Below are 16366 nucleotides of genomic sequence, written 5' to 3' on the forward strand. Positions count from 1 at the left end.
TCTTCTTGTGTCAACTCACTCCAGTGGCTGGCGGACCATCTGCGTGGTGGTTGTGGCATCTAGCCGCCTTCATGGCAGCCATGGTTATCGTGGTGGCTGTGGTGGGCCACCCACATGGAGGAGATGATTTTGGCATGCTCCTTGGTGCTGGCAGTGTGCCTGGTTGTGGAGAGTGTCCAATCCCCAGCTCCATAACCCGGGTCCCCAGGCAGGCCCCGAGGCACTGGCAAGGGGGGTCTGGTCTCTGGCTCCATAACCTAGGACACCAGGTGGGCCTTGATGCGCTGGAGCAGTGTGCCTAGTTGTGGGAGGGGGGTCCAGTCCCCTTCTCCATAAGCCAATTGTTTAAGCACCTAAAAGAAAGCACTTAGAAGAGCTACGTGGCTCAGAGTAAGCATTAAGAACATATTAGCTGCTATTATTATTGCTGTTAATATTACTACTACTAAGAAAATTACATAAAGGGGTCAGGTAGAAATTCTTGGGCAGGTAAAAGGAGAGGAAAGAAAGAGAGGAGAGGAAGTCTGGATGAGAAAGGGACTGTCTTCACTTCTTATTGACATTTAAATTGACCTCCCTTTGCCTTGTCTTCTCCCAAATGCAAAAGTAACAATCCGGTTGAGTGATATTTTCTGTATAGAAGGTAATAAGACCATGAATGCTAAAAGTTTAAAGTTTGTGTTAGTTTATAATTAAGATAGTAAATGTTTACCAAAGGGCTCAAGATAGAGAAAATGGATTCCAGATGAAAGAAAACATGAACTTGAAATTGGCTGGTGTCAAACAGAAACAAGAGAGAGAGGGAGAAAAGGAAAAGAGAAGGCACGCACCTGACCGTGTGGAGAAGGTCCTGTTTGCCACCCAAGTTTGGGCCAGCTTTCAGAGGGCCTCCTTCTGGTATTTATGACAACTTACTTTTAAATTGAGAGAGAACAAAAACGTTTGCATCAAAATGATTTTCTCCTCAGTGATTTCTGCACAGCAGCCTTCACCTCCTTGTTCCTCAGGCTGTAGATTAGGGGATTCAGCATGGGGATCACCGTGGTGTAGAACACGGAGGCCACGTTCTCCTGGGCCAGGGAACTGGCCGTGGAGGGTTTTAAATACATGAACGCGGTCGACCCATAGAACATCCCCACAGCTGCAAGGTGGGAGCCGCAGGTTCTGAAGGCTTTGGACCTGCCCTCTGTGGTGCTGATGCGAAAGATGCTGGAGAGGATGAAGGCATAGGAAACAAGGACCGTTAAGCTGGTGACTACGATGTTGAATCCAGCCAAGAAGAAGACCGTCATCTCCACATGATAGGTGCCAGCGCAGGAGAGCTTCATGAGGGGGAAGATGTCACAGAAGTAGTGACTGATGAGAAGCTCACAATAGGGAAGTTTTAACATGAGGCCAGTTTCTATTGTTGAGCCAATGAGTCCCATTGTGTAGACCACAGCCACCAGCAGGGAGCAGATGGGACGAGACATGATGCTGTTGTAAAGCAAAGGGTGGCAGATGGCGACATAGCGGTCATAGGCCATCACAGTGAGCATGTAACACTCTGCAATGACAAAAACGATGAAGAGGTAGAGCTGTGACATGCACCCTGCGTAGGAGATGATGTTCTTCTCTGATACGAAGTTCACCAGCATTTTAGGGGTAATAACAGAGGAGTAGCAGAGATCCACGAGTGACAAATTGCTGAGGAAGTAGTACATGGGGGTGCGAAGCTGAGAGTTCAGACAAATCAGGGTGATCAGGCCCAGGTTCCCCACCACGGTGACTGAGTAGATCCCTAGGAAGAGGAGGAAGAGGGGGAGCTGGAGCTCAGGCTGATTCGTTAGTCCCCCGAGAATGAACTCTGTCACTGTGGAGTGATTTTCTGCAGCCATTCTCCTCTGGGTGGGAGGCCTGCGGGGATGGGAGAGAAGAGCCCCAGGAAAGGCTGCTGTTGGACTGCTTGAGGAAGCTAGTTTTGGGCATTTGGTGCCAGCTGAGCCATCCTGGGCTCTTTGCCCATAGTTCCTCCCCTCGCTTCTGCTGTTTGCTAGGAGGAATACCAGACCCTGAGTGTTTCAGTCATTTTTAAAAAGGGGCCAAGATCTGGATGTTTTACCAAGCACATATTTCTCAAATGTCTTAGCGCCATGGTTCTCAAAGTGTAGTCCCTGCAGTAGCAGTGTTGCCACCACCTGGAGCTTGTTTAGGATGCAAATTCTCAGGCCGGTAAGGTACTAATGCTCAGATTTTACCCACAGAAGTTCTGATTTAATTGATCTGTGGTGCAGTCTGGGAACTGACACATAGTTACTGTCCACAGTAAGTGCTCACTAGCTAATTATTAATATTGTTTTCAAATCATAATATCAAACCATGGCACTATTACATCCCTAATGGCAAAGTATTCAAATTACAGATATGTCTCTAGGAAGCATGGATCACTGCTGGATATGATAAGTATAGACATCCTCATCTGTGGGGATTTATTTCTTAAGCATAAAAACTTAAATTCTCACCATTTTAATTGCTTTCTTATATAATTAGTAACTTTTCTATAATGCTCTATAGTTTACACATTTCTGTCAAAGGTCAATTTCGTTAACTTCTAAAATTTGGGGGTATGGTGAGAAATACGTTTACAGAAGCATTTTCATTCCTGTTTTCATACTGAGAAAACAAGTTCCAGACACTACGTGACTGGCCCAAGGCCTACTAATTACTGGTGACTTGGAGCTCAAATTTCCCCTGCTCTCTCCTGGTCATGAGCTTCTTCCCTTGCCTTATGTGTAGGCTTATAAATCTGCACACCTACAGCTCTAGCAAAGTGTGATTGAAAAAAAGAGGACTGCTGTATTTTTTTTTTTTTTTCATTCTCTAGGAAATTGAAGCTCTAAAAATTAAATAAGTTACCCAAGGCAACTCAGCTAGTAAGAGGCAAAACTAGGCTTATATCCCAGGACTTGTGACCACCAGTCTGTTCTGTCTCCACTCAACTATATTGTTTTGTTGTAGCTTATCTTTGTGTAGCACTTTATTATTAGTTAGTAAAACTAATTTATTTAATTTTCAGAGATAGAGGAGTGATCTTTTTGCTAACTTCAGGTGCATTTAAAAAAATTATAAAGATGACATACATGCATTGTAGTAAATTAGAAATGCAAATAAGCAAAAACGTAACAAAACAAAACAAAACAAAACAAAACATTTTCCAGCCATTTGGAGCATAACACTGGTAGTGAATATTTTTCTAGATTTTTAAGTGCATACATTTATTTACATATTATAAATATATATGTATTTTTATAAAAGCATTTTGTAACTTGCTTTTTTTACATAGCATTTAAAAATACATTGTCTCATTTGATTCCTATAATAATAACTGGCACTGACTGTATTTCTTTTTCTTAGATGTAAGAAAACCCTTAAGATGTGGTGTGACAAGAAAATTTGCATTGCACTGTTTACATGAGGGGACTTAGAAAAGTTTGTGGAAAGATTTAAATTATCTTTTCATTCTGTTCTTCCATGAACTTTCTTAAGTGCCCTCATATGTTAAATTATTAGTGGTGAGGTATTTAACTTTATAATAATTAGTATCAGAAGTAGGTATTAAAGATTTTTAAGATATTATTTACATTTATTACAAAGGGAAAATTTTTTCTTAGATAACAGCAATAGATTTAAAAAATCTTGCATATCCCCTTTACCCAATCTCTGCATCTGAAAATGATAGGAAAAATAGAAAACACACCTCGAATAAACACACATGGATCAAAGTGGTTTACAGTGCCGCGTGGCATGAACACCATTCTGAGTGTGGTGCAAAAGGGAACGCCATTGCATAGGAGAATCCTAAGCGGCATGATTTAATTTTCACTCCCGTCATCTTCCAATAATACAAAATAGGCAAAGGTGAACCACATATCTCACATCAGTTATTGCATTTATTACCTGTAGTTTCACCAAGCCATCAGAGGCTCAGGATTGCTGCCGATGAGAACACAACACACAGAGAAAAAAAGCACTTAGAGATGAAGGTAAACATATGGTAGTAAATAGAATCATCAGCAAGAGTCTATGGAAGAAATATTTTTCTTACACAATTGCTTTAAATCTGTAATTAAATCCCTGTGCTGAGGAAAAATGGAACCCTGTCGTCTGGAAATTTTAGGTGTTGCCTAGGTTTCAACAATCAGGAAATGCGAGAACATACAGATTTGTATCTAGTTCTAAATTACTCAAAGGGGCCAGCACAGTCACGAAAAATGGGGCACCAAGATTGGGAGGCTCGGCGTTCTGTGTACATATATATGTATGGGCAGAACATCTCCTGGGATGTAGTCACATCAGAGACTGAGGTCCTCATTAAAGGGACAATTGGAGTCTTGGCTTACACCCACTCTATGGATCATGTTTTGTCTCCCAGGTGTTTTAATTTTCCTTTTATTGGTACAGTCATCCTGCACCTAGGAAAACTAAGAGTCTCATGCCAGCATTGGGATATTTTACCAACAATCCCGTCAAAGAAATGTGATTAGAATAATAATATGCCGTTTGCAGAATCAAATCAGATTGGGAAGTTTTCGAATGATAATATCCATTGTTAGCTGGGGTGTGGGGAAAAAGGCACTCATCGATTCCTTGTAGGAGTGTTTATTGAGAAACCCTTTTGTAAATTCAGTTCAGCAGTATGTATGAAAAGCCTTTAAAAAGAACACGTCCTTAGATAGAATTATACTTTCATGAATTTATCCTGAGAAAATAGTAAGTTTGTCTGAAAAAAATGCACGTTTTCCTCAGCATTGTTTATCATAGTGAAAAATTGGACTTAAAAATTGTCAAATGACAATTGACAGATTTAATTATGGGTTTCCTGTCAATGGAATACCACACACACATTAAGAATGATGTTTAATTTTATTTATTTGTATAAAAGATGTTAATGACATTTTTTAAATGAAAAAAACTTTAAAATAGTATATACAACATGATCTGTTTTACCCAGAAAACTCTACTATGCAAATTAAGTGCATGCAAAAAATATATGGAGCAACACACATTCAAGTGTTAACAGATTATTTATGGGTTGTGGAAATCTGAGTAATTTTAATTTTCTGCTTTATATTTACTTGTATTCTCTAATTTTATGAAATGAACCCATAGTACTTACAAAAAGCTCAAAAGCAAAACTAAATTTAGGGAATTGGTCATTTTACAAATTGGGTATTCAGTGAATTGGCTTTTAGCAAATTGGCCTGTTGGTAAATTAGCTTTCAGCAAATTGATTTTTAGGCAACTGGCATGAATCATTTAGAAGGTAAAATCAACATGATTTGGTAACTGCTGAACAGGATTGAGAAACTAGGAAAATGGTGCTATATTGTGAGATAGGATGACACTGGCGAAGAAAAAATTTTAGAGGAAAGATAATGAAATGTTTTCAGTGTGTTCGGTTTTGGGTGTCTTTGGGACATTCAAGTGGAGATGTCCAGTGGGTTGTTGGTATTTCAGGTAAACACTCTAGGCTAGAAATATCAATTTGACTTTCAATAGGCCAAATCGTTCAAGGCATAGGAGAGGATACTATCTTGCAGAGAAAGTTAAGTAGGATGAGAAGAAGGCTGAGGATCTGTGGATCATGTACCTTTATGGGCAGGCAAAGAAGAAGCCTTGAAGGAGAAGGAGCATGAAAAGAAGTAGCTGGAAGCTGGAGTAAAATCAGAACGTTCATGTCCTCAAAGTGAAGGGATAAAAACGTTCAAGAAGGAGTGAGCTCAACAGCACGATGTAAACCGAAAGGACTGAAAAGTATTCACTGGGCTTAACAACATCTGATTTGATTTATTCAACAACATCATGACATAGATAAATCAATTTAATTATTGCTAATCTACAGAGAGCACTTAGAGTCTTGTGCTTCAAGGCGATACAATCAGAGCCAAATTGTTAAACCTGACTCCTTCTCCAATGACGTATCGCTTCTTGATTTAAGCTAGTTATCAGAATAAAGTTCCTGAGAGAAGGCTTTGGGAAATTCTAGAACACCTAATAGAGAAAGTCTGTGGCTTTCCTTCACAGTAAACTGGAGACAGTCCTTGTTCTCTGCTTATCTAAGACTTAGTTTTTTAAAACTTTTCTTGCCCATGGAGATGTCTCCGTTATGCTTAGAGTCATCTCCCTTCTCCTACCTATCAAACCACACACCTTGTTCTTGAAGATCATCCTAGTTATTTTCCTGTCCAACTCCTTCTGTAGTTCAGTCCATTGTACAATCTTGATTTATTTTTCACCCTTAGGAAATTATAGATTGTATAATATATAATATTGTAAGGCAGATTTTGCCTTATGAAATAGCATTTATATCCCTAAATAGTAATGCTTAAGACAGGAATTTTATTTTGAAGAGCTTTGTGGAGCTACCTGAAACAAAGATGAGCCTGGGTCAACTCTGTAACCAAATTCTTTTCTACTTTCTTTGTGGTAAGTTTCTGTGTAGTTTCTTCAACAAATATCTTGACTTTGGAAGTCTCACCCAGTAGACATACATCATCTGGCGTCATTGTCAAAAAATACCAATACTAGCATATTAAAGGCCTCAAATTGATTTAGTAAAACTTGTTGCTTTGTGTTGTTTCGCCCCCCCACGGATTTGTCACCCCACTTCCTCTGGGTGATGGAGATGCAAAGGATCACTCAAAGCCCATATCTACTGAGCAGTGAGAAGCCCCAAAGTGGTTAATCTCCCTTTGGGATGCTCAAGCGAGAGCCAACCCTTCCTTGGGAAATTAAGTCCAAATTGGGGTTCTCTTCCTGCATTTATTTTCCAGACCAGGAAGTTACAGGAAGAGATATAGGTGAGGTTATAGTTTAACAGTATAGGCTGGTAACTTTTAGTGAAACAAGCCAGATGGCATTCCAGTAAGGCAATTAAGTGGTCTTATCAACACAGTTTGATCATAGCAAACATTCCTTCTTCAAGCAATTTCTCAGTATCTTTACATAACAATCAGTAACTAGTCTGTCTATGAGCCAGCAACCGGCTGCACCACAATCCTTATCTTGCAACAGAGACTTATAGCCTGAGGGAAATTTCTTGTCGTTGCAAGGTCAATATTTGAAACTGCAAGGCTTTGGAAAACCAGGCCCTGTGAAGTACATATGTTTTTTAGTATATTCCACAAAAACTAGTTCTATATATGCTTGGGGGGACAGCTAAAGAGATTCACCACATGTCTATAGGAACAGTTGATGCATTACTTCATAAAATAAAAGACCATCTCTGAATTTATGGGATTGGGACATATTTCATCTTTATTACAAGTATCTGTGACAATATCAATTTTTATTGAAGTATATTCATATGCAAGTGTATTATATTCAATAAGATTTTAAGTAGCACCTATTATGTGTTCATCACTGTATTATATACTGGGTACGTTAGTGTATATAAAAGTGATGGGATGTTGAATTTTCCCAGGAGATTTTTATCTAGTTGGAACTAGTAGAATATAGTCTTGAAATAATCAATCAATAGTAGAAGGCTCCTGTAGACTAAGCACATATAGAGAGTTATGTAAGAGTGAGTGGACAGGAGTGCAAGAGAATGATCTAATTCAAAGTTGTTTTCAGTTATTTCTCTTGACCACTCAGGAATGAAAGGACGAGTCGACACTAGTTGACGATCCACTGGAGAGAGCTCGTTTATTAGGCAGCACACACACACATATATAGGGCTTTTAGGGAAGGCTGATTGGCTTAAAATACAATCCCTTTTTAGCCTTGGGGTGAGCTGATTAGTGTGTGATTCGCACCGGCGGGAAGGAGAGGGCGGGAAGGAGAGTACGGAAGAGAAGGGCAACCAGCGCCATGATGGGGTGTGGCCGAGAAGGACTTATGTGATCAGAGTGTGATCCCTTGGGGCATTTGGGTTCTTACATTCCTCGGTGTGATCCCTTGGGGCATTTGGGTTCTTACAAGGAATATAGCTTGAAATGTTCTCTCCTTTTGGCATCTGTGAAACAGCATTCATTTCACAATTATTTGCTAAGTTAAATATTTACTAAGGCCACATCCAATCTTCAGAAATACCTTCAAGTTGATATTCTTATCTCTGCTTTTCAGGTGGGGACACTGAGTCTAGATAGTGTTAAGCTCATGTTCATACAGTTCAGTTAGGATTTAGTTCCAGGTTTGTTTGACTCCAGAGCGTGCTGTGAGATGCTGCACGTGCCTTTTCAAACATATTTGTTGTTCAATGCCTTTTCCCATTCGTGGGAATTTTTGGGGAAACTTTCAATCCTTAAACTTCAATTATTCTCTTTAAACACACTTGTATGGAACAATTTGCCATTGCTCTGCTTTTTTGGATCACCTCTGTTCTTATTTATACTTCTCCAATTTGCATCTCTACCTCTTCCTTCCCAAGCTCTGATCTTCCATTGTCAACTTCTTTCAGATCTTTGCCTTTTAAAAATATTTTTAGGGTTTTTTTCCTTCTTTTTTTCTTTTTTTCTTGAAACACAACTGGTTGTACATATCCGTGGAGTACCACGTTGAATATCGATACCTGTGTGCAATATGCGATGCTCAAATCAGGATAATTACTATATTCAACATTATACAATGTAATCATTTTTTGTGGCCCTTTATCAATTTCTTGTTAACCCTCCCGCCCCCTCCTCATTTCCCACTTCTGGTAACATCAATTCCGTTCTTTCCTTTTGAAAATTCAACATATTATTGTGGATGTTGTATCTTTCTTTCTTTCTTTTTAAAAATATATTTGTTTATTTATTTTTGGCTCCCACTTATGAGTGAGGACATGTTCTGCCAGCGCTTTGTGGTCTTGTCTAAAATTCAGTTCAATACCCTCTTTACTCTTTGATTCTTCATTTATGTCATCCTACTTGTGATTCCCTGGGCTGGAAATCTTAGTCAAATTTAATTTGTGCCTCTTTGCACCATTCTCCCCCGTACCACTGAGACATCAAATCATGTTAATCATTCCATCAGCATGTCTCCTGTACTCTTTCTGTATGCGCTGCTTGTGGAAGTCTTCCAGCTGATCTTCCTGCCTGCTGTTTTCTCTGTCTCAGCCTATTCTGACACCACTAGCTATATAAAACACAACTTTTATTAAGAGAGATAATTTTAAATGCTAATATTATTTAAACTACCTCATTTTATGTCTTCTAAGTGCTGTAATCAGCACCGTCTACTCATCACAGCAATCCTTTGAGGTATGGTTATCATCTCCCTTTTAAGATTAGGGACTTGAAGTTCAGAGAGAGGTTAAACACTTCCTAAGGTCACACACTTGTTAAGAGGTCGAACCAGGATTTATATTGAGGTTAGTCTGACTCCAAAGTTCATGTTCTTAATACTGAGGGAGATCATTATTTATCACTCACCAGTATATATGTCTGAGACAGAAAGAAGGTGCTACTAACAATTGTGCTGGGACAACTGTTGTAAACTGGGACTATCCTAGGAAAATTGACAGGTAGTTACTTTATCGATACTGCAGTGTGGTTCCTGCCCAGTGGTTACACCCAATTAAACAAGTGCAGGAGGTTGAGGAGATATCTGCTTTTGTAGATGGAAAGAGAAGCCCAGTTTTGAAGTTAGGATTAGAATTGACCACAGGACAGCCTATTGGAGACATTTAGTAAAGTGATTGAATACTAGTTTATGGGCTTATCCGAAACATGAGAACTAAAGTTACACATTTGGGAGCCATCCTTATAGAGGAGGTTGGTGAACTGAGGAGCTCACCAAGCACTTAAAGAAGAAGTGCGCAGGACCCTGGGAAAGGTGAACACGGGGCAGCGGGAGTGGAAGAGCAGGCAGTGTGCGGGCTGTCTCTGTCGGGCCACAGCCTTCTCCAGCGCACGAACCATGTCTTTTTCTCCCTAAACCTAGAATTTTAAGATGCTAAGTAATATACAAATTAAAGATTAACTGAACATTATGTGGAATGCTATCCCATCTGACTCCTGTTTAATGACCTTAAATTTACTCACTTTGTTAGGATTTGAGGCCATTTTAGATGCAGACTATCAGCTGCTGTCTTTTTTTCTCCAGCCAGGTTCCATGCTGCTTCTTGTTGGAATTAACGTGTGTTCTTGAGTTTCTCTGGTGTGCAGTGATAAACAACTCATTTGGAGCCATGCTAGTGCTATCTGAGACATATATGTAAAGACATATATACATGTTTGGGTATCAGACATATATTTACATCACATGAAATATGTATAATGTATACATACATTACATGGTAGATATGTGCTAGAAATAACTACAGCAAGAAGCCATTTATTTAGAAGAGATTCAGATTTTATAAAGAGGAAGATTCTGTGCCAAAATGAACATGGTCAAAAATATTTCTTTTCATACTGCCTCCTGCTTGTGCTAGAGCGAGTCATCAGTGAATTTGACTTTGGAGAAGCTGTGGCTGAAATGCATTTAAAATAAAGTTTCAACTTGGAGGAACTTTTCCTGGTGTTGCATCAGATAGGAAACCACTAAGGCTTCTACAGACAAGCCAACTTTTAATGAACCCCTGGGATCTTCTCTGCCTTTGGGTCCCAAAGAGAGCTTATGAGAGTTAATTGTTTTTCTCCATTTGTAATTTATGTGTAGTGGGATTAAGATCAGGCATTGGGGTTTATTACAGACACTGTAGGACACAACAAAATTCTAAGTGTAAATCTCATATCAGGCACCATTGCTGTGGAGCATTGGCTGAAAATGTCTCACAGAGGTGAATGAGAAGGCAGGTGCTGATGTGTGCACACACATAAACGTGCAGTGATTGGTGTCATGAGTGTAGTTGGACTTGACAAAAAGCTGGGTTTCTACCTTTGAGGTATGATTTTGTAAACTTCTTATGAGAAACCCTGAACAGAAACAGAGCTAACCTATATGCTCACTGAGGCTTGAGTTTCTCCAAATGGAGATTTCTTTTCCCTTTGGCTACAAGTATCACAAATGGCCCTTTGAAAGGATTTAGAGTATAATTGGTCACACACCAGCTCAATTTGTCCCTATAAAAAGAAGTTTATCAGATCCCTTCCTGAGTGCTTACTTGAAAATTAAGGGAATTTAGAGCAGCTGGTGCTGGATGTCTAAAGTCTAGAAATGTATGCAGGCAGTGATCTTTATTGTGCGACTTGTGATTTTGTAAAAAGCTTAGAAAGGTCTTTTGCTTCTCTAACTTATGATGTCCACTATTCCCTTCATTAGAGCCAGTGCTGTGTGTACAGCTGTTGTCTGAAGCACAGAACAACAGCGCATTGTGTTACATTAAGTAACATTCAAACAGTGGTCCTTAGAGTAACTGAGATGAACCAGCACAGAACCAACGTAGTCTTTCAAGACTTTGCTCAAATGTCCCTTTCTCAAAAAGGCCTAACTGACCTAATTAAATGTACAATCCACAACCCCTGCCCTTCCTATTCTCTTTTCTTGCTTAGTTTCTTGTTGCTCTTATTATCATCTAATATATTACGTAAGTACTCATTTATTTTATTTATTGTATGTCTTCCCCCTATTAGAATGAAAGCTCAATGAAGGCAGAGACTTTGATTTGGTTAGTGATTTATCTGCAGCTAGAACAATAGTTTCTCAATGTTTATTGAATGATTTAATGAATGTCACTCTCGCATTCAAAGACTGTTAGAAGTTACCCATTGCCTAACAAGTTGCCTTTAAGCTTAGCATTGTACATTCTCCTCAGTGTGTTTTTGGTGTACTTTTCCAGACTAATCCCTTATTTTTTTTTTTCAAGATTCACCCAGGCTGCTGCACTTGTCAATAGTCTGTTCTTTTTTTATTGCCAGATTGTATTCCATTGTATGAACATACCATGGCTTATTTCTTTTCTGTTGATGCTTATTAGGGTCATTTCCAGTTTTTGGCAGTTGAGAACAAAGCTACTATGGATGTTTGTGTGTAAGGCTTTTTATGGATGGATGCATGCATTAATTTTTTTTGGTATATGCCTAGGAGTAAAGTCAATAGGTCAAAGGGTAGGTGTATGTTTTGTTTTGTTAGATACTGAAAGTTTTACAAATAGTCGTACCATTTTACATTTCTACTAGCAATCCAAGAGAGTTTTATTTGCTCCATATTCTTGCCAACATTTGGTATGGTCAGTCTTTTAAATTTTAACTACTGTTATGGACACATAGTAATAGCTCATTGTGGTTTTAATTTGCATTTCTCTAATAAATAATGCTTCCAGCAACTTCCCATGTGCCTATTGACCATTTGGACATTTTCTGAAGTGTCCGTTTAAATCTTTGACCCATCAAAATGTTTTTCGTCTTTTAGTAATTTATTTGTAGGGGTTCTTTATATATTGTGGATGTATTTTGACAGATACATGTATTGTGAATATATTCTCCCTGTCTGTGGTTTGCCTTTACACTTTCTTGATAATGTATTTTGAAGAGCTGAAGTTTTTAATTTTGATCAAACTGAATTTATGTTTTTTTTTCTATTGTGGTTATATCATGGGAGGCGCAAATCTGAAAGGGCACTCGTGTAGTGTTCGCCTGTTCCAAAGAAACTCACCCAATATTGCAATAGGTAGAGACATCGGTTTATTAGACTTACACGAGGTGCTGGTGGCGGCTGGTCAGCTAGAAATATGTATCACCATGGGGTACTTACAACAGTTAAGGTGTAAATCATTCGCATGCTTATGTGTAGACCTTCACCCAGCTCAGAGAGCATGGGAGATCTGGCTGAGTAGATAAGTTAACCCCTCCTGGCACCAGAGTAGTTAACATCAGTGTGCTCACTCCATTTACATGCTAATTAATTCACTCAGGGCTCCTGCTTCCTATAGTTCTCTGTTTGTCTTAAAGGAGCCTGCCTTTCCTTGGGTAACTACCTTGGCCAGGGGTAGTTCCCCAGGGGGAGGGGGAACTCTGGTATGCTCGGAGTGGGGAGAATTAAGTCTATGTCCAGCATTTACCTTACAAGGGTTAATGTGTTTTTATATTTAAGAAATCCTTCCTACTCTAAAGTCTTGAACACACTCTCCTATTTTCTTCTAGATGCTTTGTAGGCTTATCTTGTATATTAAAGTCTCTGATCCATCACGAATGAATTGTGTATGGTGTGAGATGGGGGTCAAAGATCATTTTTGTTCATATATGTATATCCTGTTGTTTCAGAACCATTCATTGTAAGGACTTTTTCCCTCACTGAGTTGCTTTAGCACCTTTGTAAAAAAAGTCAATTTACTCTATATTAGGTCTATTTCTGGACACTGTACTTCGCTCTGTTAATCTATTTACTTGTCCTTATTTCACTGCTATAGGTTTTAGTTTCTGAAACTTTATATAATTCTTGGAGTCAAGTAGTGTAAGTCTTCTAACTTCCTTTCTATTTTGCAAAGTTTGTTTTGGTTACTCTAGGTTCTTTGCATTTCTATATAAATTTTAGAATCATATTATCAATTTCTATCAACAGGTCTGCTGGTATTTTAACTGTTATTGGATGGAATTCACTGATTAGGTAGACTTAACAATTTAACAGTAGCTAATTTTCCAATCCACGAACGTGATATATTTTTCCATTTATGTAGATAAATGTCTGATAGAGTTTGCATGTGTTGTCCCCCAAAAAACTCATGTGGAAATTTGATCCTGAATGTGGCAGTGTTGGAAACTGATTGAGTCATGGGGGTGGATCCCTCATGAATGGATTAATGCTCTCCCTAGGTGGGGGGGATTAATGAGTGAGTTCTCTATTAGTTCCTGCAAGAGCTGGTTGTTTAAAAGACCCTGTCATATCCTCTCTCTCTTGCTTTCTCTCGCCATGTGAGCTGCTTGTACCCTTTGGCTGCTTGCTGCTTTCCACCATGAGTAGAAGCAGCTTCAGGCCTGTGCCAGATTCAGCTGTCCCAGAATCGTAAGCCAAATAAATCTCTGTTCTTTATAAATTATCCACTCTCAGGTATTTCAGTTATATCAACACAAATGGACTAATACAATGTCATATTTTATAGTTTTCAGTATAGCGGTCATACATGAATTTTGTTAAATACATAACTAGGTATTTTATTAGTGTAAATGATATTTTAAAATTTAATCTTTTAATCATTTTTTGCTGGTATATAGAAATACAATTAAATTTTATATATTGATCTTGTATTCCATGAATTTATTAAATTTACCTTTAAATTTTAGTTTTGTTTATAGATTTTCTTGTATTTTCTATGTATACTTAGGTCATCTGTAAATGAAAATGGTTTTATATCTTTTATTCCAATCTTTAGACCTCTTTATGCAAATAAAACAGGGAGAACAAACTGCTACTGGGTATCTTACCTATGAGGGTTTAGTTTGAGAGCACTCAGCAGCTGAAGGTCATTTAGGAGAAGTGTTCAGAGAGGTGTAAGCAGAGGGCAGAGGCAGTCAAGAGGAATTTTTGATTATATGGTTGACATTTTGACTGATAGATACATTGTAGAGACTGAATTATGTTATTTTTTCTGAAAGTGTTGAGAAACTCAATGTTTTTCCCTATTGAATGGGCTAGAACTTTCCATATAATGTTGTACAGAACTTATAATAATAGACATTCTTGTTATTTACCTTACAATAAAGACATTCAGTATTTCACTATTGCATATGATGTCGACTGTAGGTTTTTCATAGACAAACTTTATCAGATTTAGGATATTCCTTTTTATTCCTACTTTGCTGAGAATTTTTAATCACTAATAAGTATTGACTTTTATTATCTTTCTGCAGAAATGGCTATAAGGTTTTACTGTTTTATTATATTAATGTGGTAAATACCATTGACTGACTTTTAAAATGTAAACCCATATTTGTTCCTCTTGGATTATTTGAGTTTTTAAAATTCTTTTATTCAATTTTAGGTCTTTTAGTGGAATTTTAACTATACCTTTGTATTATGTTTCATTGCGCTGTCGTCATATGTATTCTACTTCTGCATATGTTGTAAATACACCATAAATTGTTTTTCTTATTGCTTTAAATAGTCAAAATAATTTGAATTAAAAAAAATTAAAAATAGCCTTTCATATTTACCACATATTTACCATTTCCAGTGTTCTGCATTTCTTTCTGCAGATCTGAGTTTTCATCTGAGTTTTATTTTCCCCTTGTCCTCTCACTTTTTCTAGTGCAGGCTTATTGGCAACAAATTATCTCACCTTTTGTTTGTCTGAAAATTTTTTTACTGTTTTGAAGGATGTTTTGCAAGCTATAGAATACTAGGTTGACAATTTTTTCTTCTAGTATTTTAAAGATGTTATTTAATTGTCTTCTGACTTTCATTTATTTTATAACAGGTCAGTTATTAGTCTTATTTTTGCTCCTTTGCAGGTAATGTGTCTTTTGTCTCTGGTTGCTTTTAAGAATTTTTTCTTTTTCTTTGGTTTTCAGCAGTTTTACTACAATATGCTTAGGTGTGGTATGTTTTGTATTCATCTTGCTTGTGGTTTCCTGAACTTTTTGGTTCTCTGGGTTTATATATTTCATCAAATTTGGGACATTTTCATCTATTATCTTCTAAAATAGTCTTTCTGCCCAATTCTTACTTTCCTTTCCTTTTGGAACCCCGATTATATATGCATTGAGCTATTTAGCATTGTCCTAATAGTTTCGGTTACTATGTTTAAAAAATTTTTTTTTTCTGTCTGTATTTCAATATGGATAATTTCTATTTATCTGATTTTATTTATAGCGATCCTTTTATACCCGGTCTGCTATTAAGCCAACCCAATGAATTCTTTATTTCAAATGTTTTTCAGTTTAGAAATTTTCATTTGGTTATCTTTATTATTTCTGTAACTCTATTGAAATTCACCATCTGTTAGCCAATTTTGTCCTTTTATCTAAATTAAAAAAAAATAATTGTAGTACTTTGAAGTCCTTGGGGACTGGCTGCTTAGCTCAGTTGGTTAGAACATGGTGCTGATAACACGAAAGTCCAGGGTTCAATCGCTGTACTTGCCATCTATCAAAAAAAAAAAAAAAAAAAAGTCCCTGTCTGCTAATTCCAACATCTAGGTTATATGTGGATCTGCTTTCATTGAATATATTTTTCCTTCTTGATTATGAGTCACTTTTTGTTTTGCTTCCTTGTATTTCTAGTAATTTTTGATTTTATGATGATGGACATTGTAAATATGTTATCCTTCTCTACAGAGTGTTAATTTTGTTTTGGGATGCAGATAATTTCCTAGCAGATCACTTTGATTCTGTTGAAACTGGGTTTAGCCTTTGTTATGATTCAGTTTTGCCCTTAGCCCAAGGACATAGTTCTCACTTCCAGAATATGGCTTTTCTGGGGTCTCATCTTGATGCCTGGTTTGTTGACCAAAATCTCTCCACTT

General features: G+C 37.7%; 1 protein-coding gene across 1 annotated transcript; it reads right to left on the minus strand.

The window, feature by feature from the left end:
- Nucleotides 1-947: 947 nt before the first annotated feature.
- Nucleotides 948-1901, minus strand: LOC134374970 (olfactory receptor 8A1). Its single transcript, XM_063093123.1, has one exon. It carries the CDS (start codon nt 1875-1877, stop codon nt 948-950), a length of 930 nt encoding a protein of 309 aa, XP_062949193.1. The 5' UTR covers nt 1878-1901.
- Between the last annotated feature and the right edge of the window lie 14465 nt (nt 1902-16366).

This window comes from Cynocephalus volans, chromosome 4 (genome assembly GCF_027409185.1).
Source record: "Cynocephalus volans isolate mCynVol1 chromosome 4, mCynVol1.pri, whole genome shotgun sequence".
NCBI classification, from domain to species: Eukaryota; Metazoa; Chordata; class Mammalia; order Dermoptera; family Cynocephalidae; genus Cynocephalus; species Cynocephalus volans.